The 23,711-nt window shown below is 43.8% G+C and overlaps 1 protein-coding gene across 4 annotated transcripts in view; it reads left to right on the plus strand.

Moving 5' to 3' along the window:
* LOC145536932 (neuroligin-4, X-linked) overlaps positions 1-23,711 on the plus strand; it is a 371,520-nt gene that overhangs the window by 341,842 nt on the left and 5,967 nt on the right. For all 4 annotated transcript variants that reach the window (XM_081567240.1, XM_081567242.1, XM_081567241.1 and 1 more), the window contains 2 exons: positions 5,146-5,331; positions 12,246-13,035. In XM_081567240.1, coding sequence (XP_081423366.1) covers positions 5,146-5,331; positions 12,246-13,035 — 976 coding nt within the window. The remainder of the gene's footprint in view (positions 1-5,145; positions 5,332-12,245; positions 13,036-23,711) is intronic.

Genomic DNA, 23,711 nt, shown 5'->3' on the forward strand with positions numbered 1-23,711 from the left:
TTCACTTCGGAGACAGTAAATCTCAAAAACCAATGTTTCATCAGCTGAGATGGTTAGAGCATTTGGAGCCAGGAGTGGTTGTCAGTGAAAAGGAGCCATTTGTTTAAAATCACCAGGTTTGGCCAGTCAAGGACTGGCTTCTGTGAATTCATCTCTAGCATATGAGGAAAGTTACTAGCTTATCTGGGAAACTGACTCAGACTCTTCGATCTTTGGTAAAGTGTGTGGTTGTTTCCCAGTTGACAAGCTGCTATCATGTTGTTCATACAATCCCACTCTAGGAAACCCCCACCCATGGTCTGTCTGGATTATATCAAACACTGAAATTTTTTGTTTTGTTTTAGCATTTTTGATGTGAAACATTTCTAAAGGCTTTATTCGATTTGTGACAGTGTTGCTTCTGTTTTATGTTTTGGTTTTTTGGCCACGAGATTTGTGGGATCTTATCTCCCCACCCAGGGATCAAACCTAGAAACAACCCCCCCCACCCCACTTTGGAAGTTGAAGTGCTAACAGCTGGACCACCAGGCAGATCCATCAAACACTGTATTTTGACAGTTAGACTAGGAGAACAATATGCTCTCCTAGGGAATATAAGATCACTGGCATTCATTCTGGTCCTGCAATGGGAAATCTGAAGCACCGCAAAGAACAAACGAAATGGGGGAAGGATGGGGAAAGGGATAGTCAGGGAGTTTGGGATGGACATGGACACACTGCTGTGTTTAACATGGAGAACCAACAAGGACCTGCTGTCCAGCACAGGGAACTTTGTTCAATACTCTGTGATAACCTTATGGTTCCCAGGGGGAAGGATGGGGGAAGGGATAGTTAGGGAGTTTGGGATGGACATGGACACACTGCTGTGTTTAACATGGAGAACCAACAAGGACCTGCTGTTCAGCACAGGGAACTCTGTTCAATACTCTGTGATAACCTTATGGTTCCCAGGGGGAAGGATGGGGGAAGGGATAGTTAGGGAGTTTGGGATGGACATGGACACACTGCTGTATTTAACATGGAGAACCAAACAAGGACCTGGTGGACAGCACAGGGAACTCTGCTCAATACTCTGTAATAACCTTATGGTTCCCAGGGGGAAGGATGGGGGAAGGGATAGTCAGAGAGTTTGGGATGGACATGGACACACTGCTGTGTGTAACATGGAGAACCAACAAGGACTTGCTGGACAGCACAGGGAACTCTGTTCATTGTCCTTTGGCAGCCTGGATGGGAAGGGAGTTTGAGGGAGAATGGATACATGTACATGTATGGCTGAGTCCCTTCACTGTCCACCTGAAACTATCACAACACTTTTAATCGGTTATACTCCAATACAAAATAAAAGGTGAAAAAAGAGTGAAAAAAGCCATCCCTGGTTGTAGCAGTAAATGAAGATTCCACGTCAAATGGTATGGAAACACCAGCTTCAAAACACCCCGCATTCTTTTGCTGGTGTTCAGAGACACAGGGAAAGCTGTTTCCTGCAGACCTTTTGGAAGGAGATTAGAATCGCCAGCATCAAACCTTTCCATGGGATGCTTTTAGAAGAAGTAGGATTTGCCAGGGTGCAGAATGTTAATGGTCCCTCCTCTCTTAGAGATTATTGGACAGTCACGTTCTGCAGGAGAGATGGTCGTCTTTCAGTGTGGACCAAGGGTCTCTGATTTCCTAAAGACTCGTGGTTTACCATCCATTACAAATCGTCAGGCTTATCTCCAGAAAAATAAGTGAGGAGGTCATTCTGTGAGAGTGGAGCGTAGGAGAGAGGCGGATGGAGGAAGCATGGGTTAAAACCAGAACGGTTTTGCCAGAAAATTCCTGGAGCCTTTAGAAAGGAATCAGCTCTTTGCTGAATGGAGGGAGAGAGGCTTTCTCTTTATGGTTATTATCCGGCACCCAAACCGTCATTATTAGCTGGTATTGTCCATAAAGCTGGCTGAAAGAGGCTTTTCCCTGCCCAGCAAACTGGGGTTCATTTTATGAGAAGGCATGTAAAATGCAGGAGGGATGAATGCAGGGAGGAGGGGTTCCAGAACATTCTCGGGCAGGAAAGACTAATTAGCAATTGCTAGTTACATAAGGGAGCACCTGATAATGTCTGAACACTCCCTTCCAGTTGCTCAACTTGAAGGCACCCCCATGAACTCTAGAGGGGAGGGGATTTGTGCGTCATTCCCTGAATGTGCAACCTGGCAGTTGACCTCCTTGTATGCACTCAGGCAAGGAGGTTGGGAGTCCAGATGATTGTTATTTCAGAACAACAATGGCAAAAAAAAAAAAAAAAATTCTTACTGTTTTTGTTTGAATCAGACCATTCATTTCCAATCCCCTCCTGGTTCACACACTCCATCGCGCATAAGTACTTGGGCAAACTATGGGAAGGTAACTTCCTTCCTTCCCATAGATTGGTGTAAGATCTCATCCTTTATGATTTTGGTTTAGGTTTTGGGAAGCTGGTACTCTGAGGGTTTCTTGGGTTGCTGCCAGCTTTGCTTATGTGCTCAGCTGCTCAGTCGTGTCTGACTCTTTGGGACCCCATAGATGGTAGCTCGCCAGGCTCCTCTGTCCAGGGAATTTCCCGGATAAGAATACTGGAGTGGGTTGGGTTGTCATTTCCTTTTCCAGGGGATCTTCAGACCCAGGGATCAAACCCAGATCTGCTGCTTGTCAGGTGAATTCTTAACCACTGAACCAGCTGGGAAGCCCTCCAGGTTTGCTTGAAGGCATTGGTTCTCATTTCTGTCATTTTCAGTCCCAAATAGCCTGTCTTCATGTAAACACTGCTTACTGGCCATGCTTATTTAATAAGCAGTCCCTGAAATATGTGAATGTCATATCCCTTGCAATAAAGAGGAAAATAAAGGGAGAAAAGTGGAAGCGATGACAGATTTCTCTTCTTGGGCTCTAAAATCACTGGGGATGGTGACTGCGGCCATGAAATTAGAAAATGCTTGCTTCTTGGCACGAAAGCTATGACAAACTTACACAGTGTATTAAAAGGCAGAGATATCACTTTGCTGACAAAGGTCCAAGTAATCCAACCTATGCTTTTTCCAGTAGTCATGTATGGATATGAGAGCTGGACCATAAAGAAGGCTTGGTGCCAAAGAATTGATGCTTTCGAACTGTGGTGTTGGAAAAGACTCTTGAGAGTCCCTTGGATGGCAAGGTGATCAAACCAGTCAATCCCTAAAGGAGATCAGTCCTGAATATTCAGTGGAAGGAATGATGCTGAAGCTGAAGCTCCAATACTTTGGCCACCTGATGAGAAGAACTAACTCATTGGAAAAAATCCTGATGCCAGGAAGGATTGAGGACAGGAGGAGAAGGGAGCAACAGAGGATCAGATGGTTAGATGGCATCACCAATTCAATGGAGATGAACTTGGGCAAACCCTGGAAGATGGTGAAGGACAGGGAAGCCTGGTATGCTACAGTCCATGGGGTCACAAAGAGTCAGACACAACTTATTGACTGAACAGCAACAACACAGAGGAAATATATTGGGATTTTGTGTAGGGTCATGTAAGAATGGGAAGTAGGGGGGAAAAAAACTTTTTATGACTCTTTCTTCCTCCCAGAAGGCTTACTCAAGACAGATTTGCATGTAAAGTTGGATTAAAGTTTGTGCTAGTATTTAAGCTCGGGGGATGTTTCATAAAATATTCATAGTCTTAAATCTGAGCAAGAGAGCATCTGTCCATCCCACAGGAAGACTTCAAGCATCAGAGGAAAGCAGAGGTTCCAGGTCAAGATATTTCTGCAGTGTGAACTGGAAAGGGCATGTGATCTCAAAAATCAAAAAACTGATCACTTTGCCACAATGAATGCCCAGATGGTCTTCTTTGCAGCTTTTCAGGTGGCATTTAGGGTTTGATGCCTTGAGTGATATCTCATTCCTTAACTTACACTTTTTAAAATTAAAACTAAAAACTAAAATCCTCCTAGTTTTTAAAAGAACGTATCGCAGTCCGTGCTATTTTGGGGGGACAGTTGGGGAGATTTGAATATGCATTGCCTTTTGGGCGAGATTAAAGAATTGTAAGTTTCTGCATGTAACTGTAATATCTTTTTTAATATAGAAAAGGAGAGATGCATTTCAAACTATTTAAGATTGGCATGTCATGATGGTTCTAACTTCCTTTGAAATTTGTGTGTTGAATGGAGTTAAATAAAATGTTAATGAGGAAGTCAATGGGGAAAAAGTAACCTATACTGTTTTTATACACAGTGCACAAAATCTTATACACACAATCTTATACACAGTTTTATACACAGTATACACAATCTTAAAGTCTGGTGCCACACAGACATTTTTCCCTGAAAAAGTAGGCTTTGTCTTTTTTAAGTCTTTTTTGTTTTTCCAAGGAAAACCTAGATACATACGGGAGTAATGACTTGAATCTAGTAAAATGAATGTTGTTTGTATTTAATCGCTAAGTTGTGTCTGACTCTTTGGGACCTCAAGGACTGTAGCCCGCCAGGCTCCTCCGTCCTTGGGATTTCCCAGGCAAGAATACTGGCGTGGGTTGCTATTTTCTTTTCCAGGAAGTCTTCCTAACCTAGGGATTGAATCAGCATCTCTTGCATTGCTTGTGGACTCTTTACCGCTAGCCTATAAAATGTATAGGTTTCCGATATTGTCATGTATCGTGAATATTTTAGTTTCATTTTGCTTTATATGTTAACCCTGTACAAAGCCCCAGTGAAACATTTCATTATATTGTCAAAAGAAACAGGGCTTCTGTGGTAGTTCAGTTGGTAAAGAATCCGCCTGCAATGCAGGAGACCTGGGTTTGATCCCTCGGTTGGGAAGATCCCCTGGAGAAAAGAAAGGCTACCCACTCCAGTATTCTGGCCTGGAGAATTCCATGGACTGTTGTAGTCCATGGGGTCGCAGAGTCAGACACAACTGAGCGACTTTCACTTTCTTTTTCAAAAGAAACAAAAACCATTTTAACTATTGCTTATATCATATAACCTTTTCTGCAGTGAAAAGGTGCTACTCTGTTGCATCCGTATATCCAGAGAAAAAGCAAACAAGGAACAAAATGTCCCATGAAATATCTTTCCAAGTAGCAGCGATGCTGTGGCCTTATATTCTGCAGGTGACGACCCCAAAATCTCCTGTGTTCCTCTGCAGGCTTTCTAAGCACCGGCGACCAGGCGGCCAAAGGCAACTACGGGCTCCTGGATCAGATCCAAGCCTTACGCTGGATCGAGGAGAATGTCGGGGCCTTCGGCGGGGACCCCAAGAGAGTCACCATCTTCGGCTCCGGTGCGGGCGCCTCCTGCGTCAGCCTCTTGACCTTGTCTCACTATTCAGAAGGTAAGGAGAGCGTTGCCCACATTGGGCAGGGGACCCCCGGGACAGAGAGGTGAACCCTTTTGTGAACTCCGTGGGGTTCTTTTTTTTTAAATATTGCTATCATTTCATTTTATTATATATATATATATATATATATATATATGCTGCTGGTGCTAAGTCGCTTCAGTTGTGTCCGACTCTGTGCGACCCTATGGACAGCAGCCCACCAGGCTCCTCTGTCCATGGGATTCTCTAGGCAAGAACACTGGAGTGGGTTGTAATTTCCTTCTCCAATTATATATATATAATAATATACAATTAAAATAATGGAAAGCAGTGATTTTCCAAAGAAATTCTCAAGTGTGCCTTCTGTCCTATCCTTTGATTCTGATCTGTCGCACTTATTATTATTTTTTTTGAACTGGAGGATAATTGCTTTACAGTATTTGGCCCCTGCCATACATCAGGGTGAGTCAGCCCCAGGTATATTATGTGGAATAACATGGAAGCATGGAGTCGTACAGATTGGCTGCTGTTGTTGATATTCGGTAACCAAGTCCTGTCCGACTCTTCGTGACCCCAAGGACTACAGCACACCAGGCACCCCTGTCCCTCACCATCTCCTGGAGTTTGCTCAAACTCGTGTCCATTGAGTTGGGGAAGCCATCCAGCCATCTCATCCTCTGTGGCATATACATGACCATATGTAAAATAGACAGCAAGGAGGAATTTGCTGGATGACACAGGAAACTCAGCATAGTGTTCTGTGATAACCTAGATGGATGGGATGGGGTAGGAGATTACAGGGGGCTTCTGGTGGCTGGAAGTGAAAGAAAGTGAAGTCGCTCAGTTGTGTCCAACTCTTTGCGACCCCATGGACTTCCTACCAGGCTCCTCCATCCATGGGATTCTCCGGGCAAGAATACTCGAGTGAGTGGCCATTTCCTTCTCCAGGGGATCTTCCTGACCCAGGGATTGAATCTGGGTCTCCTGCGTTGTAGGCAGACGCTTTGCCATCTGAGCCACCAGGGAAGTCATAGGTGGGAACATATATATATACCTTTGGGGTTCTTATACAAGACACAGGCAGGTGGGACCGTGGTGCCTCTTGAAACCTCCATAGAAAATGCCCCAAAGGATTTCCCTGGTGATCCAGTGGTTAAGACACCACACAACCAGTCCTGGAAGCCCAGAATTTCGGAACTAGATCCTGTACGCCACAACTAAACCCAGTGAAGTGAAAACGTGTTAGTCACTCAGTTGTGTCTGACTCTTCACAACCCCATAGACTGTAGCCCACCAGGCTCCTCTGTCCGGGGGATTCTCCAGGCAAGAATACTAGAGTGGGTTGTCATTCCCTTCTCCAGGGGATAATCCCCATCCAGGAATCGAACGCAGGTCTCCTGCATTGCAGGCAGATTCTTTACTGACTGAGCCACCAGAGAAGACCATACTGCCAAATTAATTAATTAATTTTTAAGAAAAAGAAGAAAATGCCCCAAATGATGTGTATCCACATCCTCTTCTAAACTGGCTTGCTTTCTGATTTTTCTAATTGAGGTATAATTGACATACACCATTATATCTATTTCCTGGAGAAGGAAATGGCAACCCACTCCAATATTCTTTCCTGAGAAATCCCATGGACAGAGGATCCTGGCCTCTATGGGGTCGCAAAGAATCGGAAATGATTGAGTGACTGACACATGCATTTGCATTATACGTATTTAATAATATACACTTAAAATAATGATTACTATCAAGTGTACAGGGTAAGAATTCAATCTTCGTATATAGTGCAAAGCAACCACCACAAGTCTGGTTAACATTCATCACCATTGAGTTAAAAACTGTTTTTCCTTGTCATCAGAGTTTTAAGATCCACTCTCTTGGCAACTTTTACACGTGCAGTGCAGGCTTCCCTGGCGGCTTAGTGGTAATGAATCTGCCTGCCAAAACAGGGACCCAGCTTTGGGTCGGGAAGATCTTGTGGAGGAGGAAATGGGAACCATCTCTAGTATTCTTGCCTGGAGAATCCCATGGACAGAGAGGAGCCTGGTGGTTTACAGCCCATGGGGTTGCAAAGAGTCGGACACAGCTTAGCGACCTAAAAACAACAACTAGTATTATTAACAATTTTAACGAGATTTTTTTTTTTCACTTAGATTTATGACCGATAGCCATTGCTTACCATCACTGGAGGAAAATGACTTCTATAGAAATGCTTGCACCCTGCGTTTGCCTATCTGAGTTTATTTGGTCAACTTTAAATGTTATTAACTTCAGGTTTCAACCTGGAAGAGGAAGCGTGAGAGGGAATTAGTGTGTGGATGATGGCTGCAGATTCATAGGTTTCATGATAAACATAGCTTGCAGCCACATGCTTATAGACTCGGTCTTTGCTGCAAACTTAACTCAAGGTGCTTCCCTCTGGTCCTTTGTTGCTGTACAGATAAGAGATTTTTAAAGTACAAATGAACACTGGTTGGATGCCGGTGGTCTGGAAGCAGTGTAATAACTTCCTGAGGTTCCCTTCAAAAACGAAACAAAAAGAACAACAAAATAAAAAAGTGCCTCCCTGGGATACTTTTCCAACAGCAGGTGAACATTGACAATCATACTCTGAATCTTCACGGTCGTGTTCTGTTTCCTTCTGTGTCATTGGCTGGTTTAAGAATTTCACCACATCTATTTGAACTATGTATATCAAAATCACCTGAACTTGAAGGGAATTATTATTCTCTAAAGAGTCTAGCACTATCTTTCTTTAAAAATATACATTTCTCTTTAAAAATATGTATCTTTCTTTAAAAATATATGCTGCTTAGTTACTAGGTCGTGTCCGATTCTTTTGTGACCCCGTGGACTGTAGCCCACCAGGCTCCTCTGTCCATGGGATTTCCCAGGCAAGGATACTAGTGTGGGTTGCCATTTCCTCCTCCAGGGAATCTTCCTGACCCAGGGGTCAAACCTGAACCTCTTATGTCTCCTGCATTGACCACCAGCTTTCTTTACAAATATGTATCTTTCTTTATAAACACATTCCTTTAAAGATATAGGGGGAGGAATAAATTGGGAGACTGGAATTGACATATACACACACCATTCTAAATAAAATGGGTAACTAATTAACAACCTGCTATATAGCACAGGGAACCCTACTTAATACTCTGTAGTGACCTCTGTGGAAAAAGTCTAAAAAAGAGTGGACGTATGTATATGTATATCACCTTGCTGGATACTTGAAACTGACGCAACGTTGGAAATCAAGGATATGCCAATAAAATTTCTTTAATGAAAAAACTGGACCATATAAACATGCTAAAAAAGAGGGGGAAGTATAATTGTGCTATGTGACAGCATCCTTTTTTTTTCACTACTTGCACAGTTGTGGACAAGTTTCTGCCTTGATGGCTTCATTAGCAATGTGTGATTGATGGTGATTTTTAAGTCTCCCGAAATCTGAATTTTTTTTCTTAATATATATCTTTTATTGAAGTATAGTTGACTTACAATGTACAGGTGCACAGCAAGGTGATTCAGCTATACATATACACGTATGTATGTGTGTATATGTTTGTCATTTGTATATGCATACACATATGTGCATATGTGTATCATTTTCCCTTGTAAGTTATTAAAACATATTGACTACAGTTCCCTGCACTATACAGTATAAACCATCGTGACTTGTTGCTTATCTGTTTTTTTTTTTTTTACTTAGAAACCTAGCATTCTAGTCATACTAAGTCAAACAAATGAAATCTGAATTTCTTGATTCTTATTTTAAAATGACTGTGGAGGAGTTGAATGAAAGGCTTACATTTTGTTAACCTTTTATTCAAAAATGAATATGTTAGATCATTAGTGATAACAATTCCTATACCATTTCAGAGGATAATTATACTTTCCCATTTGTCAGTGGCTGTCATCACAGTTCTTGGTTTACAAGATAGTCAGGTCCAACTTCAGTAGCAATCAAACACATGTCAGCCAAAACTAATGGAGGAAGAGTGTTAATTACTTAAATCAATAGATCGGAAGTGATTATGGTAGTGCCTTGCATGGGTCATTTCTGCAAAGCAGCTCTCCAGTTACAGTTCAGCACTACAGAATCAGGACTCACCAGTCCAAACATACTCAGACTGTTGACCTCGGAATTCCACTTCTAGTGATAGTGCTTAATGAAATCAGCATGGAGAAGGGAAAAGGTATTCTCATTGAAATGTCCACCACATCATTCTCATAGCAAAGAGTGAAACAAAAAGTGATAAGACATAAAAGATAATAACGTTATAAGAAACATGTGCATTTACTCAAAGGAATGATAATTTGCTTCGAGAATTGTGCTTAAAATACGCGTTAGACTGGCACACCCAGTGTCAAGGGGTCATTCAGCAAACCATCACCTTGACTGGGTACCACGTTTCCTTTGACCCTGTTGCGGGCAAAGATACCATTTTAGGAACTTCTCAGACCCTGATGGGGCAGGGAGAGTTTCTTAATTATGACGTCCAATATACTATCCAGGTATTAGACACGATTGGAAAAGACTCTGTTGCTGGGAAAGACTGAAGGCAAAAGATGAAGAGGGTGGCAGAGAATCAGACGGTTAGATAGCATCACTAACTCAATGAACATGAATTTGAGCAAGCTGTGGGAGACAGTGAAGGACAAGGAAGCCTGGAGTGCTGCAGTCCATGGGGTGGCAAAGAGCTGGGCATGACTTAGCGACTGAACAAAAACAAAAACTATGTTCGGACCGGAGGGGTGAAAAACACCAAGAAGGAGTGATACTAAAAATATTAAAGTAACTCCCATTTTATAGTATGAATTGTAGGTGATATTTTCTTCAGTTTTTTGAGTTTTATCACAGGTTATATTAATATCACTTCCTTGACAACAAATATATATACATACACCGCTACCTCAGTCATGGCCAACGGTGGTCAGAGAGAGAGAGGAAAAAAAAAAAATACATTCCTTCTAGCAGCATTTTTCCTAATTCCGGTTGTCTTGATTTATGAATGTCTTTATTAGGTCAAATATGGACATTGTTTCCTTGAGGTGCTTTAAGGCAGTGAGTGGTTCCCCAGCCTTTCTTGGCACCAGGGACCAGTTTGGTGGAAGACAGTCTTTCCAAGGACCAGAGGCTTGGGGATGGTTTCAGAATGATTCAACAGCATTCATTGCATTCATGGTGTACTTTATTCCTATTTTTATTGCATCAGATCCACCTCAGATCATCAGGCATCAGATCCTGGAGGTCGAGGACCCCTGCTTTAAGACATTTATCTTGAGAAGCAAATGCACAAGTCCATACTTGCCCATATCCAGCAGAGTGATAAACGTTGGGCAGTTGGCCACCAGATGAGCTTGGTCGGTGGGTTGGGCAAAGCCAGATCTGTTTCCCACCTCAGTCTTGTGTGGGCAGCCCTCCAGTCTTTAGAACCGCATCTTCCCGACGGCAGTCATGTTTCCTTCATCCTTGATTGCATGTAAGACCTTAAACATGGACAGGGCATGAGCTGGTGGACTTCCAGATGAATGCTTTATTCTCCCAGCAATGCATGAGGCACTGGAACTATATCCTGTGGGGGTGCAGGGCAAAGGCAGGAAGAGATAGCAATAAAATACTGTGATCTTATAGCCCTTCATCTCTCCTACTGGAGTAGTGAAAAGTAGACTTTACTGGAGACTTCCCTGGTGGTCCAGTCGTTAAGACTGCTCCTTGCAATGCAGGAGGTGTGAGTTTTATATCTGATCAGGGAACTAAGATCCCACATGTTTCACAGCAAGAAAAGCAAAACATAAAACAGAAGCAATAGTGTAACAAATTCAACCAAGAGTTTCCACAGTGACTCAGATAGTAAAGAATCTTCCTGCAATGTAGGAGACCCAGGTTTGATCCCTGGCTTGGGAAGATGCCCTGGAGAAGGGAATGGCAACCCACTCCAGGATTCTTGCCTGGAGAACCCCATGGACAGAGGAGCTTGGAGGGCTATACAGCCCTTGGGGTCGCAGAGAGTTGAACACGACTTGAGTGACTAGACACTTTCACTTAAAAATGGTCCACATCAAAAAAAAAAAAAAATTAAGAATACTTTTATTTATCTCTGGACATTCACATACTAGACTGATCAGATGGTAAATTTTAAGCTACACAGAATTTTACTGGTAAAAGCAGCCTAAAAGTTTTCAAAATGTTTCTCACCAAATGAAATGTTTAAAATGTAGCAGGATAAATTGTACCAAAGTCTGGGTTTTGGATGGATGCCATTTTGAGATAAATGACTTTTTTTTTTTTTTTTTGGAAAAGAAAGTATGTTTTAGTGGGGGCATTTGAGTGAAGGTTTCTTTAGGAATAGCTAATGTAATGGATTTATTTTAATTGCAATTTTTTTAGCACCTTCAGTGTATGGAGCGTGGAAATAAAAACGCATTCCAGAATGCTATGCTCTGAAACTGATGTCAGTAGAATGCCCCCAACCCCTCCATCCAATAAAGTGGTACCTGATTTTGCCAGTAAGGCAAAAGGGCCTTTGATGTTTTAGGGGATGGAGGGAGGGTGATCGCTCTGCGAAGCTTTATGTATAACATCTAAGGATGGAGACGTATTATACACAGTCAGGGAAGAAGAGAGGGATTGTATCTTTTATGACCACTGCCGCTAAAGCGTGAATGCAATTTCATTTTCCTAAATTGTGGTGTGTGTGCAAGAGAGCCGCCTTCAAGTCCAGCGAGATGGGGAGGGGAGGGCCCAAGAACCAGAGAGATATGAGAGAGAGAGAGAGATGCTGAAAGGGCCGCAATGCTCCTGCATCCAGAAACTCACCTGCCCCTGCAGGACAGTCAGAGCCTTCTTTGCCGGGTGGAAGGCTGCCCTCTGCGTCTCTCGGGTTTTCATCTGCATGTCCACCATTTTGCACCTGCAGGTCTGTTCCAGAAGGCCATCATCCAGAGCGGGACCGCCTTGTCCAGCTGGGCCGTCAACTACCAGCCGGCCAAGTACACGCGGATCCTGGCAGACAAAGTGGGCTGCAACATGCTGGACACCACGGACATGGTGGAGTGCCTGCGGAACAAGAACTACCGAGAGCTCATCCAGCAGACCATCACGCCGGCCACCTATCACATCTCCTTTGGGCCCGTCATCGACGGAGACGTCATCCCCGACGACCCTCAGATCCTCATGGAGCAGGGCGAGTTCCTCAACTACGACATCATGCTGGGCGTCAACCAGGGCGAGGGGCTCAAGTTCGTGGACGGCATCGTGGACCACGAGGACGGCGTGACGCCCAACGACTTCGACTTCTCCGTGTCCAACTTCGTGGACAACCTGTACGGCTACCCGGAGGGCAAAGACACGCTGCGGGAGACCATCAAGTTCATGTACACGGACTGGGCGGACAAGGAGAACCCGGAGACGCGCCGCAAGACCCTGGTGGCCCTGTTCACGGACCACCAGTGGGTGGCCCCCGCCGTGGCCACCGCGGACCTGCATGCCCAGTACGGCTCGCCCACCTACTTCTATGCCTTCTACCACCACTGCCAAAGCGAGATGAAGCCCAGCTGGGCGGACTCAGCCCACGGCGACGAGGTCCCCTATGTCTTCGGCATCCCCATGATCGGTCCCACCGAGCTCTTCAGCTGCAACTTCTCCAAGAACGACGTGATGCTCAGCGCGGTGGTCATGACGTACTGGACCAACTTCGCCAAGACCGGGTATGTTCCTATCCCCCGCACCCCATCGCGCTATTGCTCACCTGGTTCCTCCTTATGCGTGCGGTTTCCCTGACCAGCTCGACAACGGTCCGCAGGCACCCACGCACGTGCCCACCCACCAAGGAGAACAGTCATCTCCACCACCAACCCCCCCCCCAACATAGAGGGAGACCTTAATTCTTTACCCCTGAGTCGTTCTCTGAGAAGTCAGATTTTTTACTGCGGTGCTCCCTGCCATGTTGAAAATTCTCCATTTGGTCCATGCTGGGGTAGCAGTTAAACATTCTGGGCTATTCTATAGAACGTCAAGCTGGAGTTTCAAATCTCAGTAGGACCTTGTCTTGTGGGGGCTTTAGATACACTTGGCTATTCCGCTCAGAGTTGAGTTGGAGTTTCAAAGGTAGGTACGACCCTGTCTCATTTGGGATTTAGACATACTTGGTTGTTCCGTTCAAAGTTGAGTTGGAGTTTTAAACCCAATTAGGGCCTTGTCTTGGAGATTTGGATGTACTTGGCTATTTTATCGAAAGTTAACCTGGAGTTTCCAGTCTACACAGGACCTTGAGTTGTTTGGTCAATAATGGGGTTATCAAAATACATGAGCCTTAGGGAAATTGTCTTTACTGCATAGCCAAGGAGTGAAATAAATCTGATAATGAATATATAGAAATGCTGTTTGTGTATATCATATAGCTATATATTATATATGTGTTAGAACATATAAGGGTGGCTATAGTGAAAGTCGCCCAGTCGTGTCTGACTCTGTGACCCCATGGACTGTAACCCACCAGGCTCCCGTGTCCATGGGATTCTCTAGGCCAGAATGCTGGACTGGGTAGCCCTTCCCTTCTCTTGGAGATCTTTCCAGCCCATGGAACCCAGGTCTCCCGCATTGTAGGTGGATTCTTTACCATCTGAGCCACCACTCACCTCATAAGTGTAGAGAAATCCTGTGTGTGTATATATAAGATATATATACATACACACATATATGTGTATGTACTCACATAACATTTCTCCATATGAATTATGGGATTTATTTATATATGTTTACAAATATATTTTATTTATATATAAATATTTGTACATTTATTTCATATACATACATGTATATTTGCAAATATGTTTATTTCATTTATATATAAGTATACACTTTAATTTCATTACTATATGTAAATGTAATATATTTGCTTAGATTTATCTGTATATCTCTGTACGTACGTATATAGAAAGCTCATTGGCTAAATGCAGCAGAAAATATGCAAGAGTTACATACTCAGTGGGTTCCACCCATGTTCCCTGGAGCAGAGTCTCTGCAAACAGAGAGATAAAACACTCCCCAGCATCTCAAGCAGCTCCCAGTATCACGGAATCTTCTCATTTTCTCTCTTGTTGAATGACCTAATTGTGGGAAATAATGAGGTGTCCTTGTGTTCTACCTGTGTGTGTTTCTGTCATTAACCTTGAGCTCCTGGTTCTGAATTTAAAATGAAGATGCTAAATCTTCCTGTTGACCACCAGCAGTGGGGGAGGGATGGGGGTGGGTTAGGAGCGGAATTAGGCCCCCACACTGCAGCTTCACCCAGCCCTGGTGAGGGGATGAGGGGAGGTGCAGAGGGTTAGCGGATTTTGGGACCCCCTGGACTGTAACCAACCAGGCTTCTCTGTCCATGGGATTCTCCAGGCAGAAATACTGGAGTGGGTTGCCATTCAGAGGGTTAGCAGATTTTGGGACCCCCTGGACTGTAACCCTCCAGGCTCCTCTGTCCATGGGATTCTCCAGGCAAGAATGCTGGAGTGGGTTGCCATGCCCTTCTCCAGGGGATCTTCCCCATCCAGGGATCAAACCCATGTCTCCTGTGTCTCAGGCAGATTCTTTACCCCCTGAGTCACCTGAGAAGCCCATCCTTCTTTACAGTGTTTCCAAATATTCTCTGGTGGGAAGTGGTTTATCAGTTTTAAGTTCCTAGGAAAAGACTTGAGTTTTTTCTGAGCAGCAAATGTGATGTGTGAAGGCCCGCTTTCAAGTGCTCCCATTTTATGAGTTTGATCTCAGGAAGACAGCGGGGAAACAGGGAGGGTCACAGCCATCGCAGGTAGAGATGCTCCTCTGTCACCGAGAGGATCTGTCTTCCGTGGGGAGATGCTTTGAGTCAAGTCAGCAAGTGTTGATGTTTTTACGTAGCCTTGTTTATTAGATCCTTGGAGCTGTTGCAACACAGTACCAAAACCTGTCTGCCTTCCAACAACATAAGTGTATTGTTGCACAGTTCTCAAGGCTTGAAGTCCACATGGAAGGGGCTGGTTGACCTCCATCCAAGACCTGTCGGGGGAGGTTCCTGTGATGACTCTTAGCTCCTGGTGGTTTGCTGACACTGTTTGGTTCAGCCTGACGTAAAGCTACGTCTCTCCAAGCTCTGTGCCTCTCATCACATGGCCCTCTCCTAGTATGTCTGTCTTCACATGGCCGGCTTCTTCTTTTTATTGAAATATAGTTCATTTATAATGTTGTGTTAATTTCTGCTGTACAACAAAGTGATTCAATTTTATATATCAGTTCAGTTCAGTTCAGTTCAGTCACTCAGTCGTGTCCGCCTCTTTGCGACTCCATGAATCGCAGCACGCCAGGACTCCCTGTCCATCATGAACTCCCAGAGTCCACCCAAACCCATGTATATCAAGTCGGTGATGCCATCCAACCATCTCATCCTCTGTCGTCCCCTCCTCCTCCTCCTGCCCCCAATCCTTCCCAGCATCAGGGTCTTTTCTAATGAGTCAACTCTTCGCATCAGGTGGCCAAAGTATTGGAGTTTCAGCTTCAGCATCAGTCCTTCCAATGAACACCCAGGACTGGTCTCCTTTAGGATGGACTGGTTGGATCTCCTTGCAGTCCAAGGGACTCACAAGAGTCTTCTCCAACACCAGAGTTCAAAAGCATCAATTCTTTGGCACTCAGCTTTCTTTATAGTCCAACTCTCACATCCATACATGACCACTGGAAAAACCATAGCCTTGACTAGACGGACCTTTGTTGGCAGAGTAATGCCTCTGCTTTTAAATATGCTATCTAGGTTGGTCATAACCTTCCTTCCAAGGAGTAAGCGTCTTTTAATTTCATGGCTGCAATCACCATCAGCAGTGATTTTGGAGCCCCCAAAAATAAAGTCTGACACTGTTTGCACTGTTTCCCCATCTATTTCCCATGAAGTGATAGGACTAGATGCCATGATCTTAGTTTTCTGAATGTTGAGCTTTAAGCCAACTTTTTCACTCTCCTCTCTCACCTTCATCAAGAGGCTCTTTAGTTCTTCTTCACTTTCTGCCATAAGCGTGGTGTCATCCGCATATCTGAGGTTATTGATATTTCTCCCAGCAGTCTTGATTCCAGCTTGTGTTTCTTCCAGCCCAACGTTTCTCATGATGTACTCTGCATATAAGTTAAATAAGCAGGGTGACAATATACAGCCTTGACGTACTCTTTTTCCTATTTGGAACCAGTCTGTTATTCCATGTCCAATTCTAACTGTTGCTTCCTGACCTGCATACAGGTTTCACAAGAGACAGGTCAGATGGTCTGGTATTCCCATCTCTTTCAGAATTTTCGCAATTTTCTATATAAATATATATATATATAGACACACACATACACTTGGCTTTTCTTGTTCTTTTTCATTCTGTTTTTCGTGTTGTTCTTGTGTTTAGTTAGTCATTCATGTCCAATTCTTTGTGACTCTATGAATTGTAGCCCGCCAGGGTCCTCTGTCCCTGAGATTCTCCAGGCAAGAATACTGGAGTGGGTTGCCGTGCCCTCCCCATTTAGCACATGTATAGCTAGTTTTTTAGCTGACGGAAGTGCTCAATATATCTTCTGTGTGCTAAGTCTCTTCAGTCCTGTCTGACTCTTTTATGACCCCATGGACTGTAGTTGGCCAGGCTCCTCTGCTCATGTGATTCTCCAGGCAAGAATACTGGAGTGGGTGGCCGTTTCCTCCTCTTGGGGATCTTCCTGACCCAGGGATCAAACCTGCATCTCCTGCATCGGCAGGCGGATTCTTTAGCACTGAGCCGGCAGGGAAACCCTTATTCTGGTTTATCGCAGGATACTGACTCTAGTTCCCTAAGCTCTGCGTTATCCATCCTGTATATAATGGTTTGTATCTGCTAATCCCAAACTCCTACCCCATCCTTTTCACCACTTCCCCTCCCCCTCGGCAACCACGTGTCTGTCCTCTTGGGTCTATGAGCTTGTTCCTAGCTAAGTTCATTTGTGTCATATTTTAGATTCCACATATAACTGATATCATATGGTATGTATCCTTCTGTTTGTGACTTACTTCACTTCATATGATGACCTCCAGGGTAGGTCCATGCCCCACATTGCCACAGATGCTATTGTTCCATTCTTTTTTTAAATTATGTCCACCTTCTTATACGGTCACCGATCATATGGGTTTAGGAGTCCACCCCTGCTCCAGTATGACCTCATCTTTTCTTTTTAATTTTCGGCCACACCACTTGGCTTGCAGAATCTTCATTCTCTGACCAGGGATCGAAACGGGGCCCTCTGCAGCGGAAAGACAGAGTCCTAACCCGTGAAGTCCTGGTATAACCTCGTTTTCCCTTGCCTGACTGCACATCTGCAATGACTCTGTTTCCAGTAACACCACCCTGCGAGGACCTGGGGGTTAAGGCTTAAGCATGTCTTAATTTGATGGGGATGCACTTCTCTGCATAACCTCTTTTAAAGGCAGGACGAATGCCCAGTTATATCAGGGAACTCAGATATGTGGCTGCTCTTGGCAAGTTTTGCCTTCCCTTGACATAAAGAACATTCACACAAACATTCCTCACACTGTGGCCACGCCCGTCCATCATGGCAACACCCTGACCCATAGTAACTCCTTAATATCTAAACACAGCATCGTGACTCACCTTTGTGCGAGCCACCCACTTTCTATTTCTCTTATGTGTTTTGGGAAAAAAAAAAAAGTTTTTACATGACTTTCTTAAATGGAAAGCTAGGATCATTCATCACCCATTTAACGGAGCCGTTAAAGAAAACTAAAAGATCCAAATAAAGCCATTAAACTCTCATTAGCTGTTCTCGCCTGCCAGAGGCTCTGAGATGAATTCTCTCTCACTGTTATAAAAAAGGAAAAGAAAGAAAAAGGTAAAGGAAATTAATTAATGCCATGAGATGGTAGAGAAATATTTGCACCAAATGGGTACTTTAACCAGAATCTGTGGGTGACTAAGCTAGGATTGAAAATGTGGAGAGTTTGAAATGTTGAGTGCTTTTTTTTTTTTAATGTAAGATTTTTTTTTTTTTTTTTTGGTTTGTTTATTCATTGAGGGAAATTGCATTACTTCTATATACTGAGAGTGTTTATTTGAGGGAATTTGTTTCATCTTCTAGATGTATTTTAACTATAATCAGAATATCAGGGTAAAGCGTTGAGTAGTGTTTGGTGCTGTAATTCCATTTTCTAAAATCACTGGATCAGGTGCCTGTGGTCCAAGCCGCTCATCTGAGGAATATAGTTCTCTCTTGAGGATACAAAGTAACTTGGGCTTCATCAAGCCTCTAGTTTACTCCTGTGGCTGTTCGTGGCATGTGTTCAGGACACTTTGGGATTTCATAAAGACACTAAAGTCGCTGATGTAGAAGACTAAGCAATAAGGACCTAGCTTGGAGGAATAGCCCCGCCTTCTGACCGGAGTCCAAAACTTCAGGTAGCGTTGTGGCTGCGGTAACAAGGTGAGACTGATGGATGGCCTTGGATGTCAGTCTGAAGAATCTGGACTTTATCCAAGCAGGAGCTATTTTTGCTCCCAAGGTCCACGTGGAGCGTGGCTGAGATCATCCTTGGAGACGTTAATGCGGTGAGTTTTCACAACTCGCTTGAAAGGCCTTCGGAGTGACTCAAGTCGTCTTCCAAGGAAGTTACTCAGACCTTCCTCTGACGTACAGTGCAAATGTGCAGTTTCAGATGTAAGTCAGGGGAGGACCACTATTCAGTGGTGTCTGGTTAACCAGAGAACAGGAGACTGAGCTGATGGCAGAGATGGTTATTGAGGTGTTTGCCAACGGATGATACAACTAGTTATTTATCTAAAATACTTCAATTTATTTAACTGTTTACGTAAAATAGGATAATGGCATGAGCAGCCATGTGTGGAAGAGGTTTTTTTATTTGGGGGCTGCCAAAGAGGTCTTGCTATGGAGAATGTGAACCCTGGTTCCAATAAGGGAGAGGCATGGGATAAGCCATCTTTGATGTCCTGAGGGGTCTCACACTTTTATCTAATGTCACTCAGGGAGCAGCCATGGGATAAACCATCTCTGATGTCCTGAGGGGTCTCACAACTTATCTGATGTCACTGAGGGAGCAGTCATGGATGAACCATCTCTGATGCCATGAGGGGTCTCACACCTTATCTGATGTCCCTCAGGGAGCAGCCATGGATAAACCATCTCTGGTATCTTGAAGGGTCTCACACCTTATCTGATGTCCCTCAGGGAGCAGCCATGGATAAACCATCTCTGGTATCATGAAGGGTCTCACACCTTATCTGATGTCCCTCAGGGAGCAGCCATGGATAAACCATCTCTGATGTCCTGAGGGGTCTCACACCTTATCTGATGTCCCTCAGGGAGCAGCCATGGGATAAACCATCTCTGATGCCATGAGGGGTCTCACACCTTATCTGATGTCCCTCAGGGAGCAGTCATGGATGAACCATCTCTGGTATCATGAGGGGTCTCACACCTTATCTGATGTCCCTCAGGGAGCAGCCATGGGATAAACCATCTCTGATGCCATGAGGGGTCTCACACCTTATCTGATGTCCTTCAGGGAGCAGCCATGGGTAAACCATCTCTGGTGTCATGAAGGGCCTCACACCTTATCTGATGTCCCTCAGGGAGCAGCCATGGGATAAACCATCTCTGATGCCATGAGGGGTCTCACACCTTATCTGATGTCCCTCAGGGAGCAGCCATAGATAAACCATCTCTGGTGTCATGAAGGGTCTCACACCTTATCTGATGTCCCTCAGGGAGCAGCCATGGATAAACCATCTCTGGTATCATGAAGGGTCTCACACCTTATCTGATGTCCCTCAGGGAGCAGCCATGGATGAACCATCTCTGATGCCATGAGGGGTCTCACACCTTGTCTGAGGCAGTGACCCTCAGAACTCGGTTGAATACACTTGAGTACCATCCTCTGCTCCCCGTGGGAGTAGAGAAAGCTTGTGGTTCTAAGAATATCATGTCGCATATCTGTCTCAACACGTGGCTAAGGAGAAAGGATTGTGCTGAGTTGGAGGACGCTTCGATGTGGTCACTGGGCGGAACTTGGGATCTGCTGAAGCTTGTTACCAGCATCCCGTGTTCCCGGCTGTTCATCCCTCTGCTGAGATGAACTGAACGCTTTGGCTGCTTTGTAGTTGACCACAACTAATGGCACTGGCCTTACTTGTAGGCTTAAACCTACACACTTCTGCTATGGCACATGCTGTTTGTTAAGCACAGAAAACCAATGTGGGGATGGTGTGTGTAGCAGCCATGGAAGGCACGGTAGGAGGGAAGGAAGAAGGAAGCAGGGAAGGATGGAGGGAGAGAGAAGGGTGAAGGATGATGGGAGGACGGAAGAGGATGCTCTCGTTGCTAAGAGACCGTTTCAATCATCCAGGTGAGAAGACTCAACCGAAACAGTGCTGGAAAAAAAAAAAAGTGACGCCAGAACATTTTAAGTATTAAGCTAGAAATGGGGCTCCTTGGAGAGCTGTGATACATGAGAAGTACTGTCAAGGAAAGGTTAAAGCTCATCCCAAGGTTTGCGAATGATCACACAGATTTCCGCTCTTTGTCACGGAGTCCCACCTCTTTAGACGGGATGACGTTGGTCCTGACCAGTCACTAGAAATCGGGTGTTGGTCCATCAAGGACCAATTCAATTTGGCTTCTGCGTGTACGATAAAAAGGGCAGAATGAGAGTCCCTACAGAAGTCACGGCCGTGAATGGTACTTTCAAGTATTCTACTTTGAAGACTCAGAGCTTCTTGGAATTTAGAGTTGGGAAGGCACTTGGCCAACAAGCCAATGTATATGATTTAAGCAAGGCAAACATATATTCCCATATGTCTAAGTATACTGGTATAGGTCGAGTGGGTGCAATGACATACTTTGCTTTGGCTTTCAGATGGCATCTCTACTCTTGACTTTGCTCATATCGTGTGATCAATTTCTGCGTCCGCTTTTGCGCAATCTTTGCAAAGCTCGAGAAACAGAGACGATGGCTTTGAAATAGTTGCAGCCCAAGTCCAGTGGTAAAAGAGGCCTTTATAGTCCTGAAGCATTTTAAGCTCAGTGAGTGACCGTCGCTCCCTGTGGTACAGGATGGACCGATCACATGACTCTTGGTGTACGGGGTAATTTTCTTCTCAGACGTCTAAGGGAAAATAGTCAAGCAGGACCTTCTTTTAGGGGTAAGGAAAACCTCATACCAACCTCCAGAGGAGCCTGTCAGAGGGGTCATTGGTGTTTGTAAAGAAATCGTGTTACCCGTCTCTCCCATATAAAATGAACCATAAGACCCCGAAAACGCATTGAACCGTCAGCTGCCAAGGTGATACTGCCAGTGAAATATGACGGGTGAAAATGGACCTTTAGAAAGAAGATGTGTTTGTTTTTTTTCTTTCCTTAATTGTGTTAATCTTTAGTTTTGCCTGTGGGAATTAAACCACACCATGTGCTGAAGGAAAGTCTAAAAAACAAGGCCCTGGTATCCCACGTAAAGATCTTGCTTTCTTCGGAGTGTTTGACATGGGAAAGTGATGAGTTTCCTTCCATAAGCGCCCTGAGTTTATCTCCGTTTAAGGCTTCTGACGGTGCATCGCCAAGAACTTTAACAGATTGTTTCAGGGCTAAAGCGTACTTATCTGGATTTTCAAAATACTTTATTCTCTGAGAACAAGATAAACATGTTTTCCTTACCTTTCAAATGTACACCAAATGCCAAAAGAAAAAAAAAATAGCCAAATATCTAACACGAACACTCTTTCCTAGATGCCTTCTCTTTAATAAAAGGTCAGTAGAGCTGGAAGGCCTGATTCTGTGAAATCAGATCAATTCAAAAGGAATAGGAATCCTTGCTCCCTTTCATTGCTTTTAGAACAATAAAAATCAATTCTTACTCTCAGCCTCTGAGTTTTATTTTATAAACACGTCTCCACGGCAGGTCCAATTAACTAGGAATTTTCCAGCACTTTATTTCAGAAGACTCAAGTAAGAAAACACGAGGTGCTATATTGCATCCAACATTTTTCTAGAACATGTAAAAATAAAAGCACAAACGCAGATTACTTTAGAATACATTAACGGTTATATGTGAACACATGGATAAGAAGGCTTATAGTATATTTTTTATATTTTTTCATGTCACTAATGGGAGCACAGCACTTGTGATTTATTTATCTTGCATGCCACATATGTAACCATATGTGTAGGTCATATACGTATCTATCCATCTATACGTGTACATATATAGTATGCGGTAAGAACTGTAGTATACAGTATGAAAAAAGGGAAAGTGTTAGTCACTCAGTCATGCCCAACTCTTTGCAACCCCATGGAATATAGCCCTCCAGTCTCCTCTGTCCATGGGATTCTCCAGGCTAGAATACTGGAGTGGGTTGCCATTCCCTTCTCCAGGGGATCTTCCCAACCCAGGGATTAATTAAGCCTGCATCTCCTCTGTCTCCTGCACTGCAGGTGGATTCTTTACAGTCTGAGCCACCAGGGAAGCCCAGTATACAGTATACAATATCTACTGTATATACTATACACAGTGTATAGTACACATATACAGTGTGATACAGCATATATTATATACAGTATAGAGTGAACCATATAAGCTATGAGATACATAGTATCCTTTTGTACAGTGTATACTGTATACACTATGTTGTTCTTTGGTTGCTAAGTCACGTTTGACTCTTTGCAGCCCCATGGATGGCAACATACCAGGCTTCCCTGTCCTTCACTATCTCCCAGAGTTTGCTCAGATTCATGTCCACTGAGTTAGTGATGCTATATAACCATCTCTAAGATAAACATACAAAGTATACAAAGTACCACATATACTGTGGTATACGGTGTAAGTGAAAGTGAAGTGGAAGTGTTAGTCGCTCAGTCATGTCTGGCTCTTTGCGACCCCGTGGACTGCAGCTCGCCAGGCTCCTCTGTCCGTGAGATTTCCCAGGCAAGAGTACTTGAGTGAGTTGCCATTCCCTTCTCCAGGGTATCTTCCCGATCCAGGGATTGAACCTGGGTCTCCCTCATTACCAGCAGATCCTTTAACATCTGAGCCACCAGGAACGCCCATATATATACTGTATATGTATATATGTAAATACTGTGGTATACAGTATATTTTCATATAGTAATAGTATGTACTATACACAGTGCATAGTATACTATATATACTATAATACAAAATACACTTCATATTTTATATAAGTATATGTATGAAAAATTTTATATAAGTATATAAAAATACACTATACTATATACAAAGTATACCATATAACACATATAAACTGTTGTATACAATACACTTTGACACAGCATAAACTATACGAAGTATATAATGTAGCATATATGCTATGAT

This window comes from Giraffa tippelskirchi, chromosome X (genome assembly GCF_054371585.1).
Source record: "Giraffa tippelskirchi isolate mGirTip1 chromosome X, T2T-mGirTip1v1.2.pri, whole genome shotgun sequence".
NCBI lineage: Eukaryota > Metazoa > Chordata > Mammalia > Artiodactyla > Giraffidae > Giraffa > Giraffa tippelskirchi.